At 47.2% G+C, this 25,376-nt stretch overlaps 1 protein-coding gene across 2 annotated transcripts; it reads left to right on the plus strand.

Annotated features, from left to right (window-relative positions):
* Positions 1-2,473: 2,473 nt before the first annotated feature.
* On the plus strand, positions 2,474-25,234 carry LOC105280817 (paired box pox-meso protein). Of its 2 annotated transcripts, none has more exons than XM_011341633.3 (6): positions 2,474-3,917; positions 8,071-8,109; positions 13,998-14,248; positions 19,854-20,100; positions 21,427-21,595; positions 21,947-25,234. In XM_011341633.3, the coding sequence occupies exons 2-6, from the start codon at positions 8,097-8,099 to the stop codon at positions 22,497-22,499; spliced, it is 1,233 nt and encodes a 410-aa protein (XP_011339935.1). In that variant the 5' UTR covers positions 2,474-3,917; positions 8,071-8,096; the 3' UTR covers positions 22,500-25,234. The 2 variants fall into 2 exon arrangements, with proteins under 2 accessions (XP_011339935.1, XP_011339936.1); XM_011341634.3 differs by having other exon boundaries at positions 2,475-3,917; positions 13,998-14,218.
* Positions 25,235-25,376: the final 142 nt, after the last annotated feature.

Here is a 25,376-nt window from a genome sequence, read left to right on the forward strand (position 1 = left end):
ACAAGTTCGATTTAGCCATATTTAATACTTGATTTCGATGTTTATAGTTACAGGACTTTTTAGTGAACATATATTCTTCTGGAATTAAGAGGAGATGGAACGATCGAGCAGAGGCGGCCGATAAATCCGTACGACGTAACATTTGGACGAACCGCAACGGATCTGAAAGACTGGTTAGCGGGCGACGATCCGTGAAGGTGCGCAACCTGCGCCGGTGTCGAAGAGAGCAGGGTGCAAGGGTGTGAAAAGTCAAGGGGTCCAACAATTGCTCCACGGGGGGTCGTTACAGGGACCGGGTATAGCAACTTACCCTTGTGTTTATTTGTCATTCGACACTTCCCTCCGTACATTAACAACTAGTTCGCGTACATGGCACGCTAACTCACCCTGTCGGCGAGAGGTTGCCTCCGTGTTGAAGCGTACGCATGAAAGCTCCATTTATCTCCACGTAAACTGATGAATTCGCGACACCTCCTCGATGCCGATTAGCCGGTGCTCGTTTTTACGTGACCAAGAGCAGACTGAAGGGTGGAACGAGAGCAGGAGGGCGAGGACGAGCAGCGTAGAAACACGCGAAATCGGGCAAGCTAATATTCGCGCGGGGTATACCCGCAAATTACCATTTTTCGGCGAGATGACTGACGGAACCCTTCCGAATCGTGAGGACGCAGCGTCCATCTGACCTTCGCGTCCTTCGTGATCGATGGAGATTCCGGGGCAACGACGTGTCGAACCCGGCATTTCGCGGATCATCCGTGGAGACGCTTAACAGTGGTGCCGGCTCGGCACACGAGACAAGGGGCATCTTGGGTATATAATTGTCGAGGAAAAAGATACGCCTCTCTCTTGCGTAAGAACTCAGCCAAGAACTGACTAAAATTGCGCCCATGGTCGGACGCAACTTCGCGAAGCGATCTCGTACTTGGACTTTCGTGGAACTCGTCGGAGGACGGACTATCGGCTGTACAGATTCTCGCGTGTCTGGATACATCCAGCCGATTACGTCTCTCTCAAAGGGATTGCGGGTATTACACAACGCTCGCCTTGCAAGCGTCTCGCGTGTTTTGCAAATGAGAGACAAAGGCCCGTGCTCGCGCCACGTATTTATCGCTAAATGCGGCCGCCAGCCTTGTATCCTATGACAATGAAAATCTTACCCTTATATTATAAACGAGAGCTATTTCGACCTAGACAAATTTTTAACGGTGCACGGATGCACGCGATTTAACGTCATGCAACTAAACTTACGCATTGTATGTGTAACATGTGTACACGTAATACGCTTTTAACGGAATGCTTTAGTATTATTTAGTTAAAACTATTGCACATTACTAAGAACCGGCTATGTTAAACGCAAGCGAGAAATCGTGCCTGCACTCGCGTGCGCGTCACAGCGGAAAAGTTTTGAAGCGTTGAAGAACTTTTCGAGACGTAACACGCCGCATGCTGTGAAGACGTAATTGTCACGCATAACGGCTTTAGAGCTCGCGCGAGCGTATAGCAACGTCGCAAAAGGAGCGATAAGCGTGACTTTTGATTGAAAGGAAAATCAAATGGCAAAATAAAGGTACGTGCAACAGTATATTCCGGAAAATTACTTGGTTCTTAGCATTTCTAGCGCGTAATCGAAACGCTCTTCGAAAAGCTGTCGTTCGGCTCGGGGATTTCGTGCGGGACCCACAAAATACGTCGCCGCGGCAGGTCCCGGGCATGGAAACCCTTTAATTACATCTACGATACCCGGCGGAGAGGGCGTCACGGAACCAACCTCCGAGAGAGAAAGAGAGAGAGAGAGAGAGAGAGAGCGACTGCTACCCCCGTCGCACGAGCGTGCGTGCGCGCGCGCACAGGAGCAAGCGAGCGTGCGAGAGAAGCGCGGAGGGAGAAAGAGAGAATTTGTGGCAACTTGAGAAGAGGAGGAGGAGGAGGAAGAGTAGGAGCTTCCCTTCGGAGGAAAATCGACGGGAAGGAGGCAAGGCGAGTGACGGTACGAGGGAGAAGACGTTTCTGCCCGCCCACCCCCAAGCTTAGTATCTCCTTCTTCCTCTTCCGTGAAGTCAACCCCTCCAGCCTCCCTCTCTTCTGTTCTCTCTCCCTGTCTCTCGCGCCTCGTCCTCGGGTACAACCCGGGCCACGGGCCACGGGCCACGGGCCGCGCGGGCCTACCCGATGCAACATCCAGCACGCGACGACACGCTACCGTCACCTTCTCCCCCTCCCTTCTCATTCTCGTTCTCTCGCTCGGACTTTCTTTCTCTCTCTCTCTCTCTCTCTCTCTCTCTCTCTCTCTCTCCTACCCGTTCTCCGTTTCTCCTTCTCTCATCCTCGCTCTAGCGTACACGCCGCGCGACGTACACACACGACGCGTAAAGCCGGCCGAGCAGAGTAGACACGGGCACGGGCGGCGGTGGCAGAGGGTGCGGGGGACCTGACCGAAAGCAAAGCCCGTAACCCCCGTTTGCGGGCCGAACCCACTTCAGACACGCCGTGTCCTCCGCGTGGTCCACATCATCCTGTCCTGACCGCCTCCCTTTCTCTCTCTCTCTTTCTCTGTCTCTCTCTCTCTTTTTCTCTTTCTCACCTCCTCGCGTCCCTCCTCTCCTTCACTGACGCGCGCGCGCGCGAGCGCGTAATATATCTCGCCGCGCTGCTCGCGCGCCCTTGCCGCGTTGGTACCTGTGTGCTCGTACCCGCGCTCCCGCCTGCCTTCTACCTCGTCGACGCTCCTCGTCCTTCTCTTCGAGCGCGTTCGCCGAGTGGCCGACCGCGCGAGTCGTCCACTGCGAGTTTGCCCTCGCGTCGCGCGGACCCTGCCACTCCGCCGGCTACCAGGAGTAGCTACACGTGCCCTGGCTGCCGCTCGGCTGTGAAGTGAGAACACCGATCCGATCACGAGAAGGGCAGGAGGAAGTCGAGGAATCGCGAGCGACAAGATCGCGGCTTCCGACAGGGGCAGCAGAGCCAAATCTTCCCTTCGAGAACTTGGAAGTTGAATGCGTGGTTGTCAGTGAGCTCGACCAGTGGAAGTGGAGCAGCGACGGAATTGAAGCGTCATCGAGAGGGTGCTCCCTCTCCTTTTGATCTCGGCGTTTCGTTGACGATCAGTGTCAGCATTAGAGGCGTTCGGTTCACGAAAAAGACGAGATTCATCAACGGGACTCTTGTAATGGGATTGTCCTGGCAAGAAGATCAGAACATTGCGATCCGCGCGGACAGTCACGAGTGCGAGCTTCTCGATCAGACAGTTAAGGCTCGTTGGACCCTACGACTGATCGGACGTTCATGAAGGTGTCAAGCAGCACGTGCGTTCGATGATAGTTGCCACAACTCGTAGCAGAAGAACGGCCACCTCGTGACTCCATCAAGGATAGGCGACCGCGCGTTTCCGCGTGACTATTAGACCGGAATAAAAATAGGGGAGCGAAGAGCGGCGCGCGCACGGAAGGAAACACCGAGATAAAGAGCAGATCATCGGTTCGCGCAGCGGAAGGTGGTCGTTGGGAGAAACCTTCCCGTCGTCGTCTGACGCGTGCCCGTAGGTGGACTATTATACAGTCAGCCTCTCTCCCCCTCTCTTTCTCTCGCTGTGTCTCCGTCTCCTTCCGTCTTTCCGGCTTTCGTGTCACATCCACGTCTCATTGCCGTGAAAGCGAAGTCACTTCCTGCGTGAGTCGAGCGCGCGCGCGCGCGACGCGTGCACTCCTCGGGACGAAACGTCTCGCCAGGACACGAGGTGCAGCAACGTAACGTTGTGCACGATGGTGGCGAACTGACTCCAGAACGGAAGAACGGCGGACCAAGAGCACGACGAAACGCAGGACGCTTCTTCGGGTCCGTTTCCGGAAGGGTAGAGAGCGGATACCGGACTCGGAGACTCTCTCAGAAGATACGCGAGTCAACCGGAACAAAATCAACAGGTACGTGCAGATCCTTCGTCGTGGTTTCCTTTCGCGCGAGAGCACGTCGTGACGATACGTTTCCGCGTGTAATTGCGCCTGGCTGCTGCGTGCTTCTGCCGCTGGATAAATAAATTATCCGGTGGATTTCTTGCCAATTAGACGGATCTACCTCTGCGTCTTATTATGCGCTTGCTGCCTATCGCGCTACATCGTTACGCTCGGCGTAACTCAATGTCGACTTTCATAAACGTCGATACGTCGTCTTCCTTTTTTTTTTACGTTCTGAGAAAAATTCACCCCTCGCCGTAATATACGTGTTCCGAATGTCGCCGGTGCAAAACTCGAGTGATTGGATGGTACTCGTATAATGGCGATGGATCCTGACGCGCGCGGCTATTTGCAGATCCCTGAACTGCTTGTCATAACTCATTATAATCTCTGCTTAATCGCGCTTTATTTTATTTTTCTTCAGTTGCTTAAGGATATTTTATATCTTGTTCAATTAGGGTGTCTATACAGAGTAAACGAGTGTCGTATATTACGTATATTTACTCTCGCGCTTTATCTTTACATATTAATGGAAAGACGTATTCCTGCCGGCAGAAATTAGTCTTCGTCTCTCGGTGTCAACGCCGATAATAATCTGACCTAAATAAATTACATTCTCAAACGCAATTCCGCACCCGGGGCGCACGTGCACAACTCTCGTTCTCCCGGTGCGGTAATCTTGCATCGGAAATTCCCGTCGATACTTATCGATACATCCAAACGCACGAGACGGAGACGTTATCGCGGTGCACAAGCACCCGAAATAAGATTCCCGATTTTTATCGTTTCGTCGGGATCGACGATGACAGGACTCGCGGTAGATCGTGGAGATCAAAATTCAAAATCATCGTCGTGCCGTGACGCAACGTGAAAATCGCAGCGTGTGCGCTAATTACGCGATAATGACCCGGCAGCACGCGGGGGGGGGGGGGCATGCGGGGGCACGAGAGGACAACGACAATGCAGAGCCGCGCCGTGAGAGCAAGGAGAATCGAGAAGGAAATCGCGAGACTGCACCTCTCGGCGTGAGCATGAGCGAACCCCGTGACTGCGGCGGCACAGCCGAGGAAGAAAAGGGCGGACATGTATACGTATACTTATTCGGTCGCGGGATATAAGCGATAAATATTAAAGTTCCTTATAAAGCGCAAAGTTCTACCGCTCTCGCTCTCTCTCCTTCTCTTGGCCGGCACGGTGGGACCCCTGGCACGCCATCGCTTCATTTAAAATGCAAATTCGTCCGGGTGGCGTGAACCACGGCGGCCCGAATTATTCTAATTATCCGCCCCTCCTCCTCCTCCTGCCGCCTCCCTGCTCTCACCGCGCTTTCTGCTCTCGAAAGCTTATCTGCTCGACCACTTGTACGCGAAACTCGAAAAATTCTATATTCCGAAGAGTAGACGTGTCGATCGAGGCGGTTGTGATAGGTTGAGAGAAATAATTTGGCGAATGACGTAAACTGCGGGAGAACGACTATATTTGGAAGCGTGATTCGTTAATATCAATCTCGAAAGTCGTTACAGATAAAATCCACAAAACAAGCTCGAAAATGAACGCGGAGAATATTGCATTAGCTTTATAGCATATCGATCGTGTGCAATTTATTACATCGATGTCAAAGTAGAAGAGACGCGGAGTAGGAATCATCAAGTGGTGGGACAAACCCCCAACATGTTTTCACGAATAACGGTGATTCTGCCGTGTCTTTCTTGCAATTAATACGCTCTTACGTTCTTCTGGAGCTGAGAGCGGTGCGGTAATAAAACAATCCTTAATTGGTGCGCGGGATAATTCGATTCAGAACCGGTGGTAAGAGAAAAGGCATTGGCGACGAAGAGAGGTAACCGATTCGCACGGTAGCCGCCTCGGGTATACGCATAAACGTGCAAAGTGTGCTGGAAACGAGCGTAGATTATCGCGGGTAACGTGTTCACGATCCGAGCGAGATGTCGTGCGCATGTAGGCCTAATATATTCAGATTTTTATGGCTGGTGGCGTATCGGTGATACGGCGGTCGGTCCACCCCCTGGGCTCCCCGTCGACATCCGTCCCCCTCGACGTCGCCGCTGCGGCGAGGCCTTCCTCGCCACGTACCACTTAAAGCGCGGGGTAGCCTAATGAATAAACAAAAACTAGACTTCGCTTAGGGCTTACACGTAAAAGCGTGACCTTACCGGCGATTTACCGCGATGCCGCGGTTCTCAAATCGATTCTGAGCCATTGCGGAAGACGCGCATCTACGAATGAAAGTGATCCGTCAAGTTCTCCATGCTTTTTAAAATAATCTTCGAGTTACATGTTCTCCTTTCCATAAGGTCACCTTCTTGATTTTTGCAAACTTCGCAATTTATTAAAAATTTTAAACTTCGCCTATTGTAAATATTTAATGGCAAGTATCAGACTTTTACTTGGATTTGCGCTAAAGGGGACAAAAATCGCGCAAGCCTCGAGAACGTTGTCACGTTCGCACGCGTTACGTGCGCGCACGATGGCGGAGGAGAGCAGACGAGAAGAAGAAGAGGAGGAAAGAGCAGGACACGTGTTCGCAAGAGTAACATCGGCAAAACACGTGGCACGCGAGAAACGCGGCGCTCCGGCTTGCCGTGGCCGGGTTCGTTTGATTTATAATAATCGCTCAATCCTCATTACGGGAGGTTTCATCCCCGCGGGACGCACAATGAAATTGCCGGCGAGCGTCACCGTCAGGCCAAAAGTAATCCCGTCTCGTGATAAAAAGTTCATGCATTCTTCACCGCTCGTTGTCGTCGTCGTCGTCGTTCTCAAGATCCACCGATAACCATCGAAGCTCGTACACCTTTAACGAGTAAAACCTGACACCTCGAAATCGCTTCGAGGTGGAATTTAGTGACTTTCCGAGCGGCGGTACACGTGCAATTCGCTTTTCTCATCCGCTAAAAACCGGAGACCCTCGTCAGGCGTTGAAGCGAATGCAGAGAAAGACTTATCGAGAAACGAAGAAAAATGAAAAATGATTTTAGGCAGCTGAACATTAAAAGGTAACAACATCCTTGATCGAAGCGATGTAAATTGGCTCGGTTGGCTCGAAAGTAGGGTGGTACCACCGTGCGGACGCGACGATGACGATTGGGCAAGAAGAAACGAGTTTTTTCATCAAGGCTCCGTGCGGCGTACAGCCGTTTCGACTCTATGGATACCGCGTAACGTATGTAATAGTTACATCAGATTAGAGGCCGAAGAGGGCGAGCGTGTAACCAGGCCTAATGCGGGGGTAAGCATCGAGTCACGGGGGTGGAGACGGATCGTACTTATTACACGAATAACACCGGGACACACGTACCCGCTGTACGTATACGTGTACACCCGCGCAGAGGGTAGCAAGGGTAACGACGAGGTAAAGGAGTCGCGCGGTGGCCGCGCGAAGGCGGGTAAGGGGTGGTTCGGTAATCGTGCATTAATTTGCATCACAAAGTACACGCCACCCGCCACGCTACGCACGCATTCCACGTAGTTTTCCGCCCGCCCCGCTCCTGCTGCTGGCCGACGCGAGTTCTCAAATCGCGATTTCTTCGCGCCGCGACAACCGCGGGACAATCGATCGCGCAATGGAAACGCATGGGGAACGCGAGTAGAAAAACATGGAAACCTGTCGATCGGTGAGAAATGCCATGCACCAAGTCACGCGTGCAGCATGGAATAATTGATGCGACTAATGCGTAAAAACCGAACCGAACGGGGTTGCACGGAGTGCGGCGTGTGAGCGAAGTCGCGGCACGCCGATCTTGGCGATCCGTTCGGGAATGAGAGTCACGGTCGGCGGCTACCGGCAATATTTTGCCGCGCTTTGGCTTATCGGTACCGTTGCATATTTAAGGGTTGCCATGTCAAGCGTCAAGCGCGCCCTTTGAATACATTTAAATTCATTAACGGCGAAGGCTACACTCTCTCTCCTTACTGGACTCTATAATATATATATATATATATATATATACGTCACGCGGTATAAGGACACGCATGCACGGCACATACGTGCCTCGCGCGATATGCTACCCCGCAAGATCTAATAGTGCGCGGCCGATGCGCATGTATGACTTTACAGTTCTCCGTGGAGAGTCTTAAAGAGCGTATACTTCTTCTGTTTCAGATACGGCATCGTGATCGTCCGTCATCATGCCGCATACTGGTGAGTACACGAGTTCACTGTTAACAAATTGTAATAGAATTCTTTCGTATAAACACTGTGGACATGCAGCTTTTAGTTGAAATTGGGGACTTTGTAGCTAATATTCAAAAGATGTGTTGATCTTTCAGTATGAATATCACTTGATTTATTTACTCAACGTGATAACGTGTTAGAAAAATATAAATATAAAAAAGGATGACTGATTTTTAACGATAAATTATCACAACTATTTTAATTTATCTGATAATAGTTTAAAAATCAAGAAAAATAATAAAAAGTTAAAGTTTCTCGTTATTAATAGTAAATATGAAGTCGACAAATTTGGATATAGTAATTGCATCGCGTTTTTTCCTTGGTTTAATGGGAATTTTGAGAAAGCGGTTTTACACGGTGGCGCAGCCAAATGTTGTTTCCACAGTCTTGATGACGTACGCGTATGCTAATTTTTCCATTGGAGAGACATATCGTGTTGGTCGTCGTCGCAGGTAACAGCTAGTTTGCTAAGCAGCCAATCTCGCCGCGCGCGATTCGCCCGCGAGAATTACAGCTTCGCTCGGTTTCGCTTCCTGATTTATGCGAGAGGGAATGTAACACGTCGTTATGGTTTCCCCGGAACGAGGTCAGCTACCGTCGCGTCGGCTGAGATCGCAGGACGACTCTTCCGTGCAATCGGTAATAAAAATTATAATTTCTCCCTTCCTCCGTACAGCGAAGTCTTCCACCTCGTCGTTTTTAATGGTTGACTCCGAGGTTAAATCACGATTCGAAAGACGGTTTGACAGTAATTAACGTAGAATTTTATACTGCGGATCGAGCGCGGAGATCTATAAGTCTGTTATTAAACGAGTTTAATTAACGATCTCCCAACTGTCCCTCTCCGTTTCTCTCCTTTGCTATGTTGATCTAATGCCCGTGTGAAAGATCCTGACCGAGTCTGATCTTTCCCTTTTTCGATGAGATATCTTCGAGGAATTTTCAAGACTGGAGAAAGTATATTCGCTATTCCGGCTATCGCGATTTTCTACTTGCTGAAATTATTGATATCTGTCCATTTCGTCTTAACGACTTTTGCTGAAATTCGAATTTTTGCGCATAATAACAATCTTATTTGCATGGAAAAATATTACTTTCTTTAATTTATATTATTCTTTATAACTTGCAATTTACAAGTTTTAACTTATATATCATTTTGCATTAACAAATCATAGCAAGATCGCAGAAGGAACATTTTGACGTACATGATAATTTTTGTCGTATAAATTGCACAGGCAAATTGATATATCAGTACATAAGAAAGCCGCTAACAAGGGTACACGGGAAGTATACCCAGTCAAACGATACTATCGGGATCCCTAAAGCGCATTTTGCAGACTTATCGATGCATCTGAGTCGCAGATAATCATTGCAGCGATAAACGGTTAATAGCAGTCGCTATAGTTAACCATCTTAATAGACTCCTTTAGTTTAGAGCTGTCTCTCGCGTGTGTTCTTTTAAGACAGACGATGAAGATAGCGATATTGCGAGTTGAATGGTGATCGATATATTTCGATTCGCGAGACACGCTACTCTACATTGATTCGACACAGCGTCACGATCCTCGATACGAGTGCCCCTTTCTCGTCAGAGAGAAAAAAATCTGTTAGCACGGACGGATTGTGATTACTGGTAGGCAGGTGTAGAGTTTAGTTTTAGGGCCTGAATGGCTAGCATGATAGCAATCGTTGTTGGCTCGCATTAGCTGGCTAATTCTAAGCTAACCAGTATTATCTCTGGAGGGATATCCCTTCATGTATTCGTTCGCGAAAAGATATATCTCGAACAGGCCTTATACTTGCGGTTTGGCAATTTGTATTTTGATAGGGAGATAAAAAAAATATAAGAAAAGGTTAAATATCTATATTTTATAAAATAATGAGAGATAAATCCTTAATAAAATAATATTTTGCGTTCACTTACTTCATATCAGTTTTCTTTGTCTTTCTATCTTTCTTTATATAGCTGCATATTTTAAAAAATCCAGTTTTTGAATTCATAATTTGGATCTGAAAAAGATATTTATGAGCATAATTAAATGTTGACTCAAATATACGAACTTTTTCATCACTGAATCAGATAAAAGAAGATAAAGGACAAAACAATTTCATGAAAAATCTAAAGATATTATCACTGATATTCTATAAGAGAGGAAATTTGCATAGTAACAATTTGAAATGCTCTTATTGCTGGCAAAGTGGCGATGTTTAGCGTAATATATTCTATAAACGCATCTATTTAATAAACATCTTCTACATCCGATTCGTCGTTTATGAGGAACGCGCGGCTTACCGCGCCTTTAATTACAAACGCATCTTTATTAACGTCCCATGCTGTTATTACAGATAATGCTCATCTCATCCGCGTCGCGGTTATATTCGCCTAAGAATATATGGTATATTTCTGAGAGTCCTTTTTCTAATAATTTTCATTCCACTCGACTCTTCGTCCGTTTTGCACATTGCGTTTCCGGTATTTCGAATTCCGTGCATCCGCTTCTTGTTTCACACAAACGAATGGTCCGTGGCTGGTCACGATGCACAGCGTGCCGATTAATGCGCGGTTCCATTATTTCGTGGATCCACACACCGGTAGATGTGCACTTAGATAAAGACTTCATTTCGGTTGGTTTTTGCCGTAATAATAATTTGGCCCGCTGCGTCGGCCGTTTCGCGTCGCATCCGTCTTCCGTTGTCCGAAATGCGTAGCGTGTATAATCTCCGTGGTGCAATCGCGTCACAGATTGGTGAGCTCGGCAGAACGAATGAGGAACATTAAGGAACGAGTAATGAATTAATTACATGAGACATGTGTAATTATGGAAGACAACGTAGTTCTGCGCAAAGTAGCTACTGTGTTGTTGTCAAAGTGTCACAATTGTCGCAAGCGTCGAGTATCGTCAAGAGTCATCACAAAGGAAAATCCCTTTGGTACATTAGACGTACAAGAGACACGACGACCGATTGCTCGAGGGGAGGATCGTTAATGAATAAAGTGCATGCGAGCACGCGAGGTGCGCATCCCCTGGAAGTAACTCGCTGTCGAAAATGAGTCGCGGTCTTACCGGCTGTGCGCCCCTGTCACCAAACGGCAGACCCTTAAATTATCCAATAAAGACAATCCGTCACGCCTTCGAGTGACGGTCATTATCAGTAATTCCCACTTCGTATGCGAGCCTGCTGCGTGCTCGTGCGTCTGCGTGCCCGCGAGAAAATCATGAAATTATGAAAGTAGCGCGTTTCGTAATTTCGACCGGGACATAATGACTCCTTCACAGATCGCTCCGCGATTGCTCGAATAAGCGGCGCCGATGGCCGCTTTAATTGGACGATGATGTCGCGATTCGCATGTTGAGTCGCAAGACCACACGTACATATACATCAAATAAAGAATTATTATATCTCAGATATAAAATCGTGGAGACGTAAAAATCGACGTTACGAGGGTAATTTCGGCCCGGCAGTCCGTTTCCCATAGCGGATGCTGTAGGCGGGAAAATAAGAACCGCGGGAGTGAATCGCGCGATCGTTCGTCAATTAACTCGTAAAACGCCAAATAAAGCTCGGATTCGAGGAATTCGCGCGTAATGGCGGTGAAAAAGATTGACGAAAACCTTTTCTTTGGCCCGAATCACGGCCGGCCGAGGTCGTTATATCCCGAGCTGGTCCGGAGCTGTCGGCGTCAGTGATCGAGGTAATGACATAATTAGTCGGCGCGGATAATAATTAGCGATCGTCCATGCATCCGGATCTGTCCACGTGAAGACGCGTGGCTCGATTTATACAAGATGCTCGTGGCATTTACGTTCTTTACGGCCTTTTTCGCTCTTTTACATTCTCTCGGTAGCGGAGAGATCCGTCGTTAGTATAATACCGCTTCTGTAAGGCCATTCGCGGTCCCACTTGCGTCGAAAATTATTTTAATTGTGTCGAAGAATAAAACAACGATTATCCCCATTACGCGCGCCACGTTGTTATTTGCTAAACACTGACAGTTACAATTATTTTCACGTGGTGCATCGAATCATGACGCGGAATGCGATCGGACGAGAGATATTTTCGCATCTCTATATCTTCCTCGCTTGCCTTGATTGCGTTACACGAATCATGATCACTCCTAATTTTTGTATCGTGACGATCACATTATGAGACTCTAACGATGGTATATTCGAAGGGTTGAAAATATCTCATGAATTTTTCATGCGGGTATTCTCCGGCGTAACGGTACATTAATTAAGATACCCACACGTTCCTTTTTTCGGACGAAAAGTTCAGGCTGCCAGAAAAGTCCTCGCTGCAGACTTACGATTAGAATACTAATCGGCGAGACACCAGTCGAATACTAATCGAGCAAAATTACCATGAAATTCCTAGCCGCGTGTAATAATTATGCTATTAACTAATCGTCGACTACCGAGACGATTCGGAAATTAAGGACTTCTCTCTCGCAACGAGCAAGCCGGCCGAGGATTTATGACGCGGCTTTAATTCGACAGTGAGCTCGTTCCGCGGCCTTCCCAGGCTTCCTCCACCTCGACAGCGGTTTCGTGTGATTTCGTCGCCGTGCGCAGACGAGACAAACAGAAACTGCCGTATAACTCAGATTTTATTCGGCGTGTTAATGCGCGCCGGGCCGCGAGCCCCGCTTAAGCGCTCATTTTCGACGGGGGAGCATAAAATCGGTGATCAATTGGCGTTTTTATTCGCCCGAGAGGAGCCGGGCATTACCTACGGTTTTACGGCCAGCACTGCGAGAATAATATCGGTTTTATACAATTTTTGACAGGTTGCACCGCGGCCGTTTATACGACGTGTCGCGGACGCCATACGCGACGTAATCGCGCGCGCAATACATAAATAACTTGCCGCCTTTCGTGATTTAAGCCCGCACATTGTGCACGCGCGCTGGTAGATACAAATTACGCGATTAAACGTATTTTATGGATGCGAGTGTGAAAAAATGCCATTCTAAGAACGGCAGTTCTCTCCTCCGGTGGGGGGGGGGGAGGGGGTAACGTCTTAACGTTTACTTGCAATTAAGTTTTACGCTTCGCCGGACGGACGGATCTAAACTCCATCCCGATTCTCCGTCAACAATATGTTAATTTTTATCGCTTCCGCAGCCTCGTACGACTTTACGTACGACGCGTTGAAGTGGTCGAACTTTATTAAGTAGAAAGTCATCTCACGGTAAAATCAAATCTATCTAATTATACATTCTCGTAAAGTTCTGTCTTCTTTCTCTTCTTTTTCGGGGAGAAACTTGTGCGGCCACAAAACGGCGACTTTATGTAAACAGGAAGCCATTTGCACGACTTCTTTGCACGAAACATACGAAATAAATGCATTTCAAGGAAGGCGTGTCCATGAGTGTCAAGAGACAACGGTCCTTGCACATGCTAACGAACATTAATATCTTTATCGTGCAATCTTCTTTGCGTAAAACAGCGCTTACTTCGTTTTACGTTAATTACGAGAGAGCTTCGGCGGATAAGAACGGTTTCACCGCGATCGCCGTATGATTTCCTCTTCCTAAACATTACAGGAAAATAATGACACGTCGTTGTCAAACGGGAAGAGAAGGGAGGGTGGGTCCTTTTCGTTATATTGGTCGTAGCGATGTCATTAGAGTGCCAGGCCAGGAAGGCCACACGCCAAAAATGCACCTGCCGACCTTCCCGGACGATTGCGGGCGCACTATTAGCAGATTTCGGACTACCCTCCCCTAAATCGATAAACACCTTTCGCAGTTCCATCGCCGCGAGATCTGAAATGTTCGGTCGCTTAGACCGTCCCTTATCGCGGCATCATTATTTCGCTTTATTAACGTAATAACGCGACCGACTCTGTTCCAGGACAAGCCGGGGTGAATCAATTAGGCGGCGTCTTTGTGAACGGCAGGCCGTTGCCGGACTGCGTGCGCCAGAGAATCGTGCAGCTCGCCATGGTCGGCGTCAGGCCGTGCGACATTTCGCGTCAGCTACTCGTGTCCCACGGCTGCGTCTCCAAGATACTCACAAGATTCTACGAGACAGGAAGCATTCGGCCCGGCAGCATTGGTGGAAGTAAGACGAAGGTAAAACCTCGTCGCTGCTCGCAACTTACGGTGCGAAATTTGCACAATTTACAAAAATAGTTATTGCTTATTTTGTTATGTATCAATATGACACGCAATCTTTCATTCTATATATTATAGTTTATACATTATAATTTTATGATTATTGCAGTTTACAGTAAGATATATAAGATATACAGGGTGATTCGTACAAAGTGACCGATTTAATTATTAGTGAAATTTGAAGACATATGAAAAAAGAGTTTATACCGATATGTTCAGTACAAAAGGGGACACCATATAACGGATACGATTATTTTATGAGTGGAGGTGTTGAGGACATTTCAAAGTCAACTTCTTTTTTTTAATGAGATGCTGTATTTTTTATTTTATAGGATAGTAGCCCTTTTTAATATAAATTCAATGATACATTACCTAAAAACATTCAAGGTCAAAAATACATGATAAAATAAAATTCAAATGTATGATCTGTATATCCGTCTGTCGTTCGCCCCCCTTATATGGTGTCCCCCTTTGTACTGAACATATCGGTATAAACTTTTTTCATGTCTTCAAATTTCACTAATAATTAAATCGGTCACTTTATACGAATCACCCTGTATACCTGCACATGTACTTAATGTTTGTTTAGTCGATGGAGAAAGATTAGCCGGTTTCGATTCCAAAAACGTTTTATTTCTTGTTTTATTTTTGAGTTAGTACACAAAAGTCTAAAATACGGACATGATCGAACTTTGTCTAATTTCCGAATCTTCCCGAACGCTTAGAAATGACATTATATAAATCTAACAAGAAAGTCGAATGAAATTCAAATGAAATTCACTTGTGAGTAAAATTCAGATATTCGGGGTGAAGCGCGTGGTTCATAAAAGGGACTTGATGCCGGTAACTTTGCAAAAACACGCGAAAACGAGCAATCCCGCGTCCGTGCACGTTGCAGGACGATGGCACTGATGAGAGCCCTGCGTGGAGTCGCGCGTTCAAGCATTCCTGATGTGATTTTAAGTAAGGGCTGCGTTTTGACCGTGCGTGCAATTATCCAAACACCTTGCAGCGCGGCGTTGCATTTACATAATTTCATGGCTTTGCACGGCTTTCTTGCTAGTACCACCGCCGGGTTAATCGTGCACCCCATCTTCTCCTTGTTGCGAATCAATCAATCCCTTGTCGATCGACATAAAAAAAAGCAATCGTCGTCATCTTCATGTAAGCTTTTTATCGCGATCTCGTTCACCCTTCAAGGTCGAAATCTTGCTTCAATAAACGTTTATCGATGAACTTAAGGATAGAATTGCCTTCCTGTTTCTCTCGCATTCATCATGCGATTTACCAGTGAATCGTAGTTTCCATCGCGACGAGACAGTCCCTGTCCCATATCTGTCTTCTCGGAGAACACCATTTTGTCCCTGGGATACACATTGCGCGGGGCTGTGCCGACTGATGTGGCGAAGGAGCACGTACGTATCGCGCATAGACACGATGCCGCTAATGACAATATAATTGTACGGTACGTACACACTGAGAATTTCTTGCGATGCGCTGCGGGTCCTGGGCACATTGCTGTTGCTCCGTGCGCGTTTCGGCTTAATGAATTTATTTTCATAACGTTGCGCGTTGGCGTGCATCGACCTGAGTTGAGAGTTCGAGTTGGATGCACCGGTAACAGGTAGGGAAAGAGAGATGTGGTCCGCGGCTATACAGAAACCCTAAGGAGGGCATTTAAATTCCGGCTGTGCGGCACGGGAGGCCGATTACGCGCGCATGTAAACGATAGTCATCATCCGCCATTACCGGCGTTCGGTTTTATTTTGCGTATGTCAAAATAGTTCCACGACGAAATAATGGTCCCTCGCGCCTAACACGGCTCGCTCTTGAAGTCTTTTTTAAGTCGCGTCTACGAACATCGGCCCCGACGGCGTTGTGTCCTCCTTTCGCTTCTTTCTTCTTTGCGACAAAGCGACGGGGACTTTTGGCCATTTGAACGAGAAATTGGGAAGAGAGGCTCTCGCGAGAGGAGCGAGTCCGCACGAAGGATCAGATCTGCTCTTCTTGCACGCGCGACGTAATCGCCCGCCCACCGTCATCCTCACAAAAGGATCCTCCCCTCGAGAGGTGATGGTTAGATAACGCGCGCCGACTCGGCGGCTCGTCACATGTCCGTCCGTAAGTGGCTTTTACAGCGATTTAAAATTATGTCGATAATTAAATAATGGCTGCTAGGTAAACCCTTTGATTGCCTGGCAGTATTAACTCGCCGAGTCCTCGAGAACCGGCATTTAACCGCCACCGCGTACTCCCCTTTTCTACCTCATGTCGATTTCCATTAGAGGAGAGTGTTCCGATTTTCCTGCTGAGTAACGAAAGATGAACGCCGCCCTGTCAAGATAACGTTGTTCTCCACTTTGAGTCTGTCATTACGACTTTCCGCCCTCCCGTGGCACGTCCCACGGTGTACTCCGCCCTTGTACGAGCGATCCTTATTCGCGCGCGAATTCAGCCCGCGCGGTGTCAATTTTAAGCGCTTTCGAGCGATTACGCGTGTTTGCAGCGGTATCTAATTAAATTCACTTTCAAAGCAGACGCAATTCTCGCGATACACCGGGATTCTCCCTCTCTCCTTCTCTTTCGGTCCTTCTCCTGCGATCTCGCGCGCCGTGGCGGTGCATCGTGCGATCTCGCGAAATTAATCGACCAACTATCGGCGAATCTACACGTGTACTCGGGCACGGTACGTAACATTTTCGAGGCATGTCCGTGCGACGTACTTTCTCCGTTATCTCTCGTTCTCTCTCTCTTTCTTGCGTACAGCTCGGAGGTACATACGCGCGCGTCAATGCGATACGCGTCGGATAATGGGCCGGCGGCACGACAGAGAAAATTGTCTCATGAAAAATGCACGGAGCGCGTCGAAGTCGCGGTAATAAAGTGGAACGTCGAGAACAAAATCGCGCGATCTGCCTCGCGCGCGCGCGCATTTCCAGGCTTCCCCGTACTTTTAATCGCGCCATGAATACTCTCTTGCGACGGAACATGTTCATCGGCAATTCGACCGTCACGTTTACTCCAGATTCGATCGCGAGTCCTCGCGAGTTTCTCGAAATTGTTGAGGACATTTCCCACTGTGAAACGATTACTGTCACGGCTTCGATTCAGATGGGAGGAGGGAAGGAAGGGGAGGCTACTCGTTTCCTTGGCGTACGATTCCACGCTCGGCGATCGCACGTTTTTGCCTCGTTTATCGGGCAATTACGATCTACGCTCGACGGGAATACGCGGGCACTCGATCGGTCCCACTCGGACATTTATTCCCGCGATGCATGATTTAACAGCACTGGAAACGCCGCGACAAATAGAAACAGATCGCGCCCTCGCCCCCTCCCGCGACAGTTTTCGGCCGGTGATCACGTTTAGGAAGAAAAAACTCGCCATATTTGAAAAGCGTAGACATGCCGGGCTAACCGATTTTTTTCAATCAGCTACTGCTCTTCTGTTCTTCTTTACCTTATTTTACCTTTAACCGAAAAAAGAAACGTTTTACGCCCGCGTAACCGTTTCATTTCCAACGACCGACGCATTCGGCTGGCATGGGAAAAATGGCGCGAAAGGTGTCGACGGTCATCGTTATCCGTATCATCGACGGGCACTCGGGGGACACTCGGGGGACACTCGGGGCACATGTAGCAAGCCGCGCAACTCGCGCGCGATAATTACCGAGTTGATCAACCTGTTCGTAGGCCGGTATACACGGGTTATCTAACGTTTAGTGCCAGATGTCCATCCTGCCTGTGGCCAATTTCCTCCGACCGGTCGCAACGTACATACACACACGCACATACACACACAGGCGCGTAAGTGCGCACGCGTGTGCCCCGGCGACGCGAGGGTCCGCATTAGGACGCGCCGTATATTGTCGGACCCGGAGTAATTGTGGTAACGACGACGGCGACGGAAGTGTCAGATTAGAATCTGAGATGCTCCCGGGAGCACGCGATGCTTGTCCTAACCCCCTGAAACTATTAGGCGGCCCTCTCCGGCTATTCGCTACCCCCGAGGCCACAGCCCCTTAAACGTTCCTGCCAGTGGTGCTTTCACCTGCGAGAACATTGCTGCGGATAGGACGATGGCTCCTATGGATACTACTACTACAGCAGCAATCTTTGCGATCTCTTTGAAGTCCGTTTTAGACTATGCAATATATTGCGCTAGATTTGACGCAATTGCTTGAGCACTTTTTTGCTGCAAGAGTTGCTTGGCGTTAAGTTGCGTCAAATCTTTTTAGGGATGCAATATATTGCACAGTCTAAAAAACCTGAAATCACAACGACGAGGGCAGCTTTTATCGCAAATGTTTCTTACGGATCTCGAAATTTGTTGCACGCAGCGAAAAATTTTATTTTCACTGACTTGTAGTTGTAATCAACATTTTTGAAGAATCGATCTCGGATCAGACAAGCAATTGCGCGAGGATTGATGACGATCCTATGTTCATGTTCTGTAACTGCTTTAACGCTAATGCGCGCACACCAATCAACGCCCGCTCTCTGTCCTTGTGCCGATCGTATCGATCATTGTGTCCGAGGGAGCACTGGCGTATTTATCCTGTTCCTCTGCCGAACGATTCGCCAAGCGATCGTATCTCGCGGCCCACGCGACCAGGCACAGATTACCGATGCGCAAACCGCTGGGGCTCGATTTACTCGCGAAATGGGATCGGCGTGGTCGATCGCCGGTCCCGGTGATACCGTTCCGCGATACGTACGCACGTATTCGAGCGAGAAAAGAAAAAGACAAAGAAAGAAAGAGAGAAAGAGAAACCCGGACCCCCGCACGGGCTCGGGCCCCTGAAGATGATCACCTTTTTCCCTGACAGGATCTCGGTGCATCTCGCTCGCACTTGCGTCGCGCTCGCCGTTACCATCAAAGAGATCGGCGATCTCGAAATCTGTACAGCCGGAATAACATTTCCATCGCGTTAGCATAAAATTATCCGCGTGCCATTACCGCTCATTAGCAAGTCAAATCGAGCCAGATTGAGCACCACTGGTTGGCGGCGGGCCTCGTGGCAGGCAACGGCACCAACGGCGGATGGTACCGTCGACCAACCCGTTTCCTCGGGTCGAACCGGGGCTAAACCGAAATAAAGTGGGGTACCTATATACCTTTGCTTACCACCATCGAACAGGGGTTCGCCCTGCTATCTGATTGACGGCCCCGTCGTGCTCTTCACCTGTGAACGACATATGTGCACGTGCGGCCCTCTTCGACGACAGTGTGACCGCGCTCGTGTTAATTTGTCGATGAGATAAAACGCATGCGTTAGCCTGTAGCAAAAAAAAGAAAGACCATTCGTGAAACGATTAACAACGACGTCCTGGCGCCGATAAGTATCCTCCCTTACATCCGTGTTGAGGAAAGCTGTCGCGCGGAGCAATAAATAAAGTAGATAAAGAAGATAAAAGAGTAAAAATATAAGCAAGGGTGAACGAAAATCTGTAAAACAATTCCGTATGAAAAATGTAAAATTAATGATGAGCAAGTTACGGTTTTTATCGTTCGATTTGCTAACTAAGAGATAAGATGTTTTGGAGACTCCATCTGTTTTCTTCAGTTTGACGTTTCCGTATGCGTGTTGCAGCAAGTAGCTACGCCCACGGTGGTGAAGAAGATTTTACGGATGAAGCAGGAGCAACCGACGATGTTCGCCTGGGAGATCCGCGAACAGCTTGCGCGACAGGGTGCCTGTGATCCCCAGAGCTTACCCTCTGTATCATCAGTCAATCGCATCCTCAGAGGTGGCGGGCTTCACACCGATATTCCCGCTATCGAGAGCGGCACATCCGGCGGATACGCGTCGCAAATTCCATCGAACGCTGGCACCAGAGGTAAGAAATGTGAAGCCGTACCGGATAAATCGAAGCGATTCTTTGCCGACAATTCGTTCATCGATCCGTTCATCGGCTTTGAAAAGGAGAAGGGTGATAGTTCGGGATCGCGATCGAGAAAACGAGAAACAAACGGACGCATATTTTCGCGAATCATTATGGGTTGAAGCTGCGCCGCGGTGCGCTATTACGGACTAATGATGCCTTAAACATCTGTCCCTGGCGGAATCCCTTGCGGAATTACTCCGCAACGACGAATTTCCTTTTTATTTTCTTTTCTTTTGCGGTTATTTGCAGAAGAAAGACGATGAAAAAAAAGAAATGTCCGAAAATGCTGTCGGTCAGCGGCTGAAGGAAGAGAATAGGGAGAACGATTGTGACTGAAAGACGAGAGGAGGGAGATGAAGGGAGCAGATTTTGAGACACCCCGTTGCCGTGATTGACTCGTCAGCAAAACCACGCAGGCCGGGGCAATAGACACGCAACCCCGCGCGCCGTCGAAACGGAAAATTTGCCACGCAATTTGTACCGCTGTTGGATGATGGAAGCAGCGCTCAATTTACCGGCTTTGAGCAGCTAATTGTAAAACGAGCGGCCGTATTTCTCCCGTCTTTATCTCTCTCTTAAACCGATCCTCTTGCGAGCGATAGTGAATATCCAAAACATTTCTTGATCGTACTTAGTTAAAGTATTGTCTTAAATCGATATGATATCTTAATAAGTTGGAAGAATCGGATCAATATTTATCAAGGAGCAGGAGATTTCTGCTAGTAATGTATTCGAAGATTATAGGCAGATAGAAGTGTTCGAAATGAAAAGTAAAATATTTAACATTTTTGACGACTGCAGTATTGTTGTATCATTAAGCAGCATATTAAAGGGATGCCTACTTTTGACGAATATAAGATAATACACCATGGGCAGCGAGTCTACTTATATAGCGATTAAATTCAGCACGGAATGAAGGAAAAAACACGAGCTTTGACGTTCCTTGACAGCTTCTTCGAGATGAGGGTTCCTGTCGAATAGCAATTGTGCTGTTAAGAAAAGACGGCAGGATTTCTTCAGCCGCGACCAATGGTTTTTTCATAGTCTTAATTTGTCTTATTATATTTAATGACGTTGTCATTTATCATTGATGCACATGTATGCAATACAAAAACATATGTTTCCTCCACGAACATTTTAATTTTAATTTTTAATAAATGTAATTTTAATAATTTATCTATTTTCCTATTTTTTGCCTATCTCGTTTTATCACAAACTTTAGATAGATTCAGCAGTTCGGTAATCATAGACATAATAGATGTAATTATTTCCTTCTAGATGCGCTGATGAGAACGGATTATCAGCTATTCTATCCGGGAGCGTTGGGTCCACTCCACATTTCTACTAACACCGGCAATACTAACACTCCGTCTTGGAATCAGAGCTTTTATTCGTCCCTTTATCAAGCGACGACGTTGCACTTGCAACATGGAATGCATTCGTTTGCGTAAGTCTATATTAACAATTCTTATTTATTTATTTATGACAGAAAATATTCTTAAGCAGAAATATGAGTAGGATCGCAAGTAGGATTAAAACCATTGTATGATTGCATATTAAATAAATATTAATAACAATAATCATGGCATAATTAATAAAAAGTAATTATAACGAGAAATGAGAATATAATTATCATACACACATATGGTATGATTAAGACAGACTTAAAGAAGAATCTGTAAAATAATCATGCATCAATAATGATTAATAATTAATAATTATTAATAATGATTAATTTATTCCAGAAAAGTATATTTTTATAATCAAATATTATTTACAATTCAACTCGTTTGCACAGACCTTTAGATGCCGAACGTCTTTCGGAACAAAATGGCACGCAGAATCAATTGGAGCTGAAGTCGAGCTCGAGCTCGACCGCCGGCAGCGACGACTCGCTGGACAAGAGTGATCTGGACGAGAACCTGGTTGAGTCGCAGGACCATTACAAGTCCTTCCGAAGTACGCCAATCATTCTGGAACTCAGCCAGAAGATCGGCAGCGATCGGAGCGCGTTTGTCAGGCACGGCACGCCGAATTCGCACAATGCCGCACACAATTTGGACAACTCGCGAGAGAGCCCGTTGTCGATCGTCGAGACGATGTCGAAGCAAGATCCACCGACGTCGCACAGGCATGTCGAGCCAAAAAACGTAAGTCCAGGCACGACGATGACGACAAACGAAGGAGTGGCGGTGGAGAATCAGCCGCCGCAACCGCAGAAAAAGAAGAATCCCTACTCGATAGAGGAACTGTTGAAGAAGGACGAGAGCAAGTCCGCGCCCAGAAGGCCGAAATTGCCCAATATTGGCGTGGTGCAACCCTGCGGGATTATCGTCAACAAGGATATTTAAACGCTACGCGGGGGGGGGGGGGGATGAATCGGAAGAAATGAATTGGACAAGCGAAGGATGTAAAAATCGGACAAAATCCGTTCTGCGTTTATGCGAGGCGAAAACTCTGTAGAGTCACATCGAGATTCATTGGATCGCGAATCCTCGCGCTCGGTCGGACATTATACAGCGTGATTACGGTACATCATCGGGAATGTAGGTATGCACGTGTGTGTTAACAACAGGTGCAAAGAGAAAAATAACTGGCAGCGATGCAAAGTGCGTGAGTCAATGAATAATTTACGCATATGCGTTGTCTCGGATATGCCTCGAGACGTAACACTCGGAAGTAATTTCTTTGCACCTGCGACGAAGTAGCTCTTGTGGATGCAGTGAGAGTAGCGAGTGTCCTTAGATGTCTAATTTAGAAATAATCGATTATAAATATAGGAGTTTTTGATAGAAGAAGAGATTAGGGGGATGGATGGGTCGAAGCTTTTCCCACTCCACCTCCGTGAGAGAACGTGGCTGTTTTGCGAAGTAAAGTATAACGGTATGCGAGGACATACGTAATGTTACGATCACTGATATACTGCTCGATTACTGCAACGTAGTGAAGAAGTACATGTAACCCTTGTGTATAAGTAAGTTAACTCATAATTAAATTATTTTCCGTTTCTTGCGTTCCGCGTTGCTTATCCTGACCGCCGTTTCTTGTGCCGGCTCGCCCGAGTGTTGATCGCTCCGAGGATTGAAGACCCTGCTTAACTGTATCTGCGGCGTACCGCTAATTATGGCCAGCAAGAAACGCTTGGAAATCAGCGGCAGAGGTTTTCCACTACTTTCACTGATCTGCCTTGGATGGCTGGTCGAATCGCTGGCGATGAAATATCAATTAACGTCGCCGGTCCTGGCCGCGCGCAGTCACCACATAACGTAAAGCAATATAATTCAGAATTTCCAGGCCGCAAGGATACTCATTTGCGCATTCCTTCCAAAGAACCAACCGAGACGTGATTTTGTGCCGGCGTAATAATCACACCAAGACAGCGCGAGAAAACGACACGCAAAACATGCCTAATAAAAGTGAAGAATAAAAAGATTATCTGGCTTTGTTGCGTCACTAAACGGCCGGCTAAATTTTCGATAGATCTTTCGCAATGTCGTTCGAAAAAGATTGCCGCTCCGAGAGTCGTCTTGAGAAGAGAACGTCGCGCGAAACGGGCCGATTGTACAACGTCCGCGTTCGCACTTTAGAGCTCGATGAAATAGCCGCGCGCGGTGCCGTTACACGCCGTGTGGAGATCGGGCAATTAAATGAAAGCCTAATAAACAAATGGCTGTAAAGCGCGCGGATGGAATATACACGTAAGCTGCATGACGGCGACGGTGATGGTGGCGGGGCGGCGCAGTAAAGCCATAAACGGATCGGTCGAGGGTGTCATACGTGGACACGCCGTGTGTATACCTTGTAAAATACGACGTTACGTCGCTCGCGTGAAAAAAAGGGAATTAATAGCGACGTTACTGAGCGGCCAGTAGGGCCTTCTCCCTCCTCTTTCTTCCTCTTTGCATTTACAACGTTGTAAACCTTTGTATCTCATTCCTCATCGCGGACTAATTAATGCACTATAAAACGCTGGTGCTTTAATGTCGTACGATTTGCTCGTTTTTACTCTCTCGCGCCTGCCGATTGCGAAGCTCACAGGCTATTTCGGGGTGACGTCTCGATCTGCGAGAGCCGCGAGAGAAACGCGCGAGATCTCGCTTCTCACGCGGCATCTCGCACTTCCCTTTATTTGAGGATTCGTTTTATTGGAAGAAAATTCCTTCTACGAAAAACGCACTGCGTCGCAGTCTAAGACTCTGCGGATGAAGGGAAATGCGAGGTATCTGCAGGCGGTCCGTTCTATACGTATTACGCCCGCTGTCTTATAAACGGAAGCTATCGCCACGCTCAAACTCCCCTTTTATTTGCCATACACTGAGATTATTAGATCCTTAAGATGAGTGTGAAACACGCCCCGAGAGAAGGAGACCCGTTACTCGTGTAGGCGTACGTCTGAAAATATTTATTTTAGATTTAGGCGATGCGAAGTGAACGTTCTGTGCGTCGAAATACACGCGCGGGAAACACGTGGTGAAATCTACGATTCGCGTTATATTGACAGATATCGAAAATGATTTTCTAGACGAGAAGAAGAAGAGAAGACGATTTTCTTCGACGCGAGAAAGTTTCGATAATTACACAGAACGTTCACGTAAAGACCCGATAATTAGAATAATAGTCCTGTACAATAATAATTGCGTCCGAACAGTCTCTAGTGAGTCTCTAAATGATTTCAAGAAATGATCTCTCTAAAATGATTTCGAGAAATGATCTCTCTAAAATTCGAAAGAAACGGCGAATAAGTAGAAGTAAGCTGCGAGCAACAGAAAATATAATCGAAACAAATGGAGATTCGAAAAAGATTATTAAGGATTCGCTGCATCTTTGAGTTGTCGCTGCAGACTTACAGAGATTGTTGCGCAAATCACGCAAATTACGATTAAATAATACTCGTAATAAACTTGTCCTGTACGATATCATTAAATACACTAGTCAAAATGAGATATATGTGGCGTGTTTACTTTGTGCATCTTCATACTCGACATGTATTTTACACCAATGATTATAAGAAAGCGGTACCGATGCAAAAATAAGAAAACGCACATTGTAGCCGATGCAGCTATAATGCATAATATAAATTAATATAAATAATATTCTTTGAATATTTTTCAAATCCGACAGTCTATGAATAATCGTCAGTGTTTAGCAATTAGTGACATTTTCCTCCAATCGAAAAAATCTCACGCATAAATTTTACTCTTTTATATATCGAATCGACTCAATCATTA

The sequence above is a fragment of the Ooceraea biroi genome, chromosome 4, assembly GCF_003672135.1.
Source record: "Ooceraea biroi isolate clonal line C1 chromosome 4, Obir_v5.4, whole genome shotgun sequence".
Lineage (NCBI taxonomy): Eukaryota > Metazoa > Arthropoda > Insecta > Hymenoptera > Formicidae > Ooceraea > Ooceraea biroi.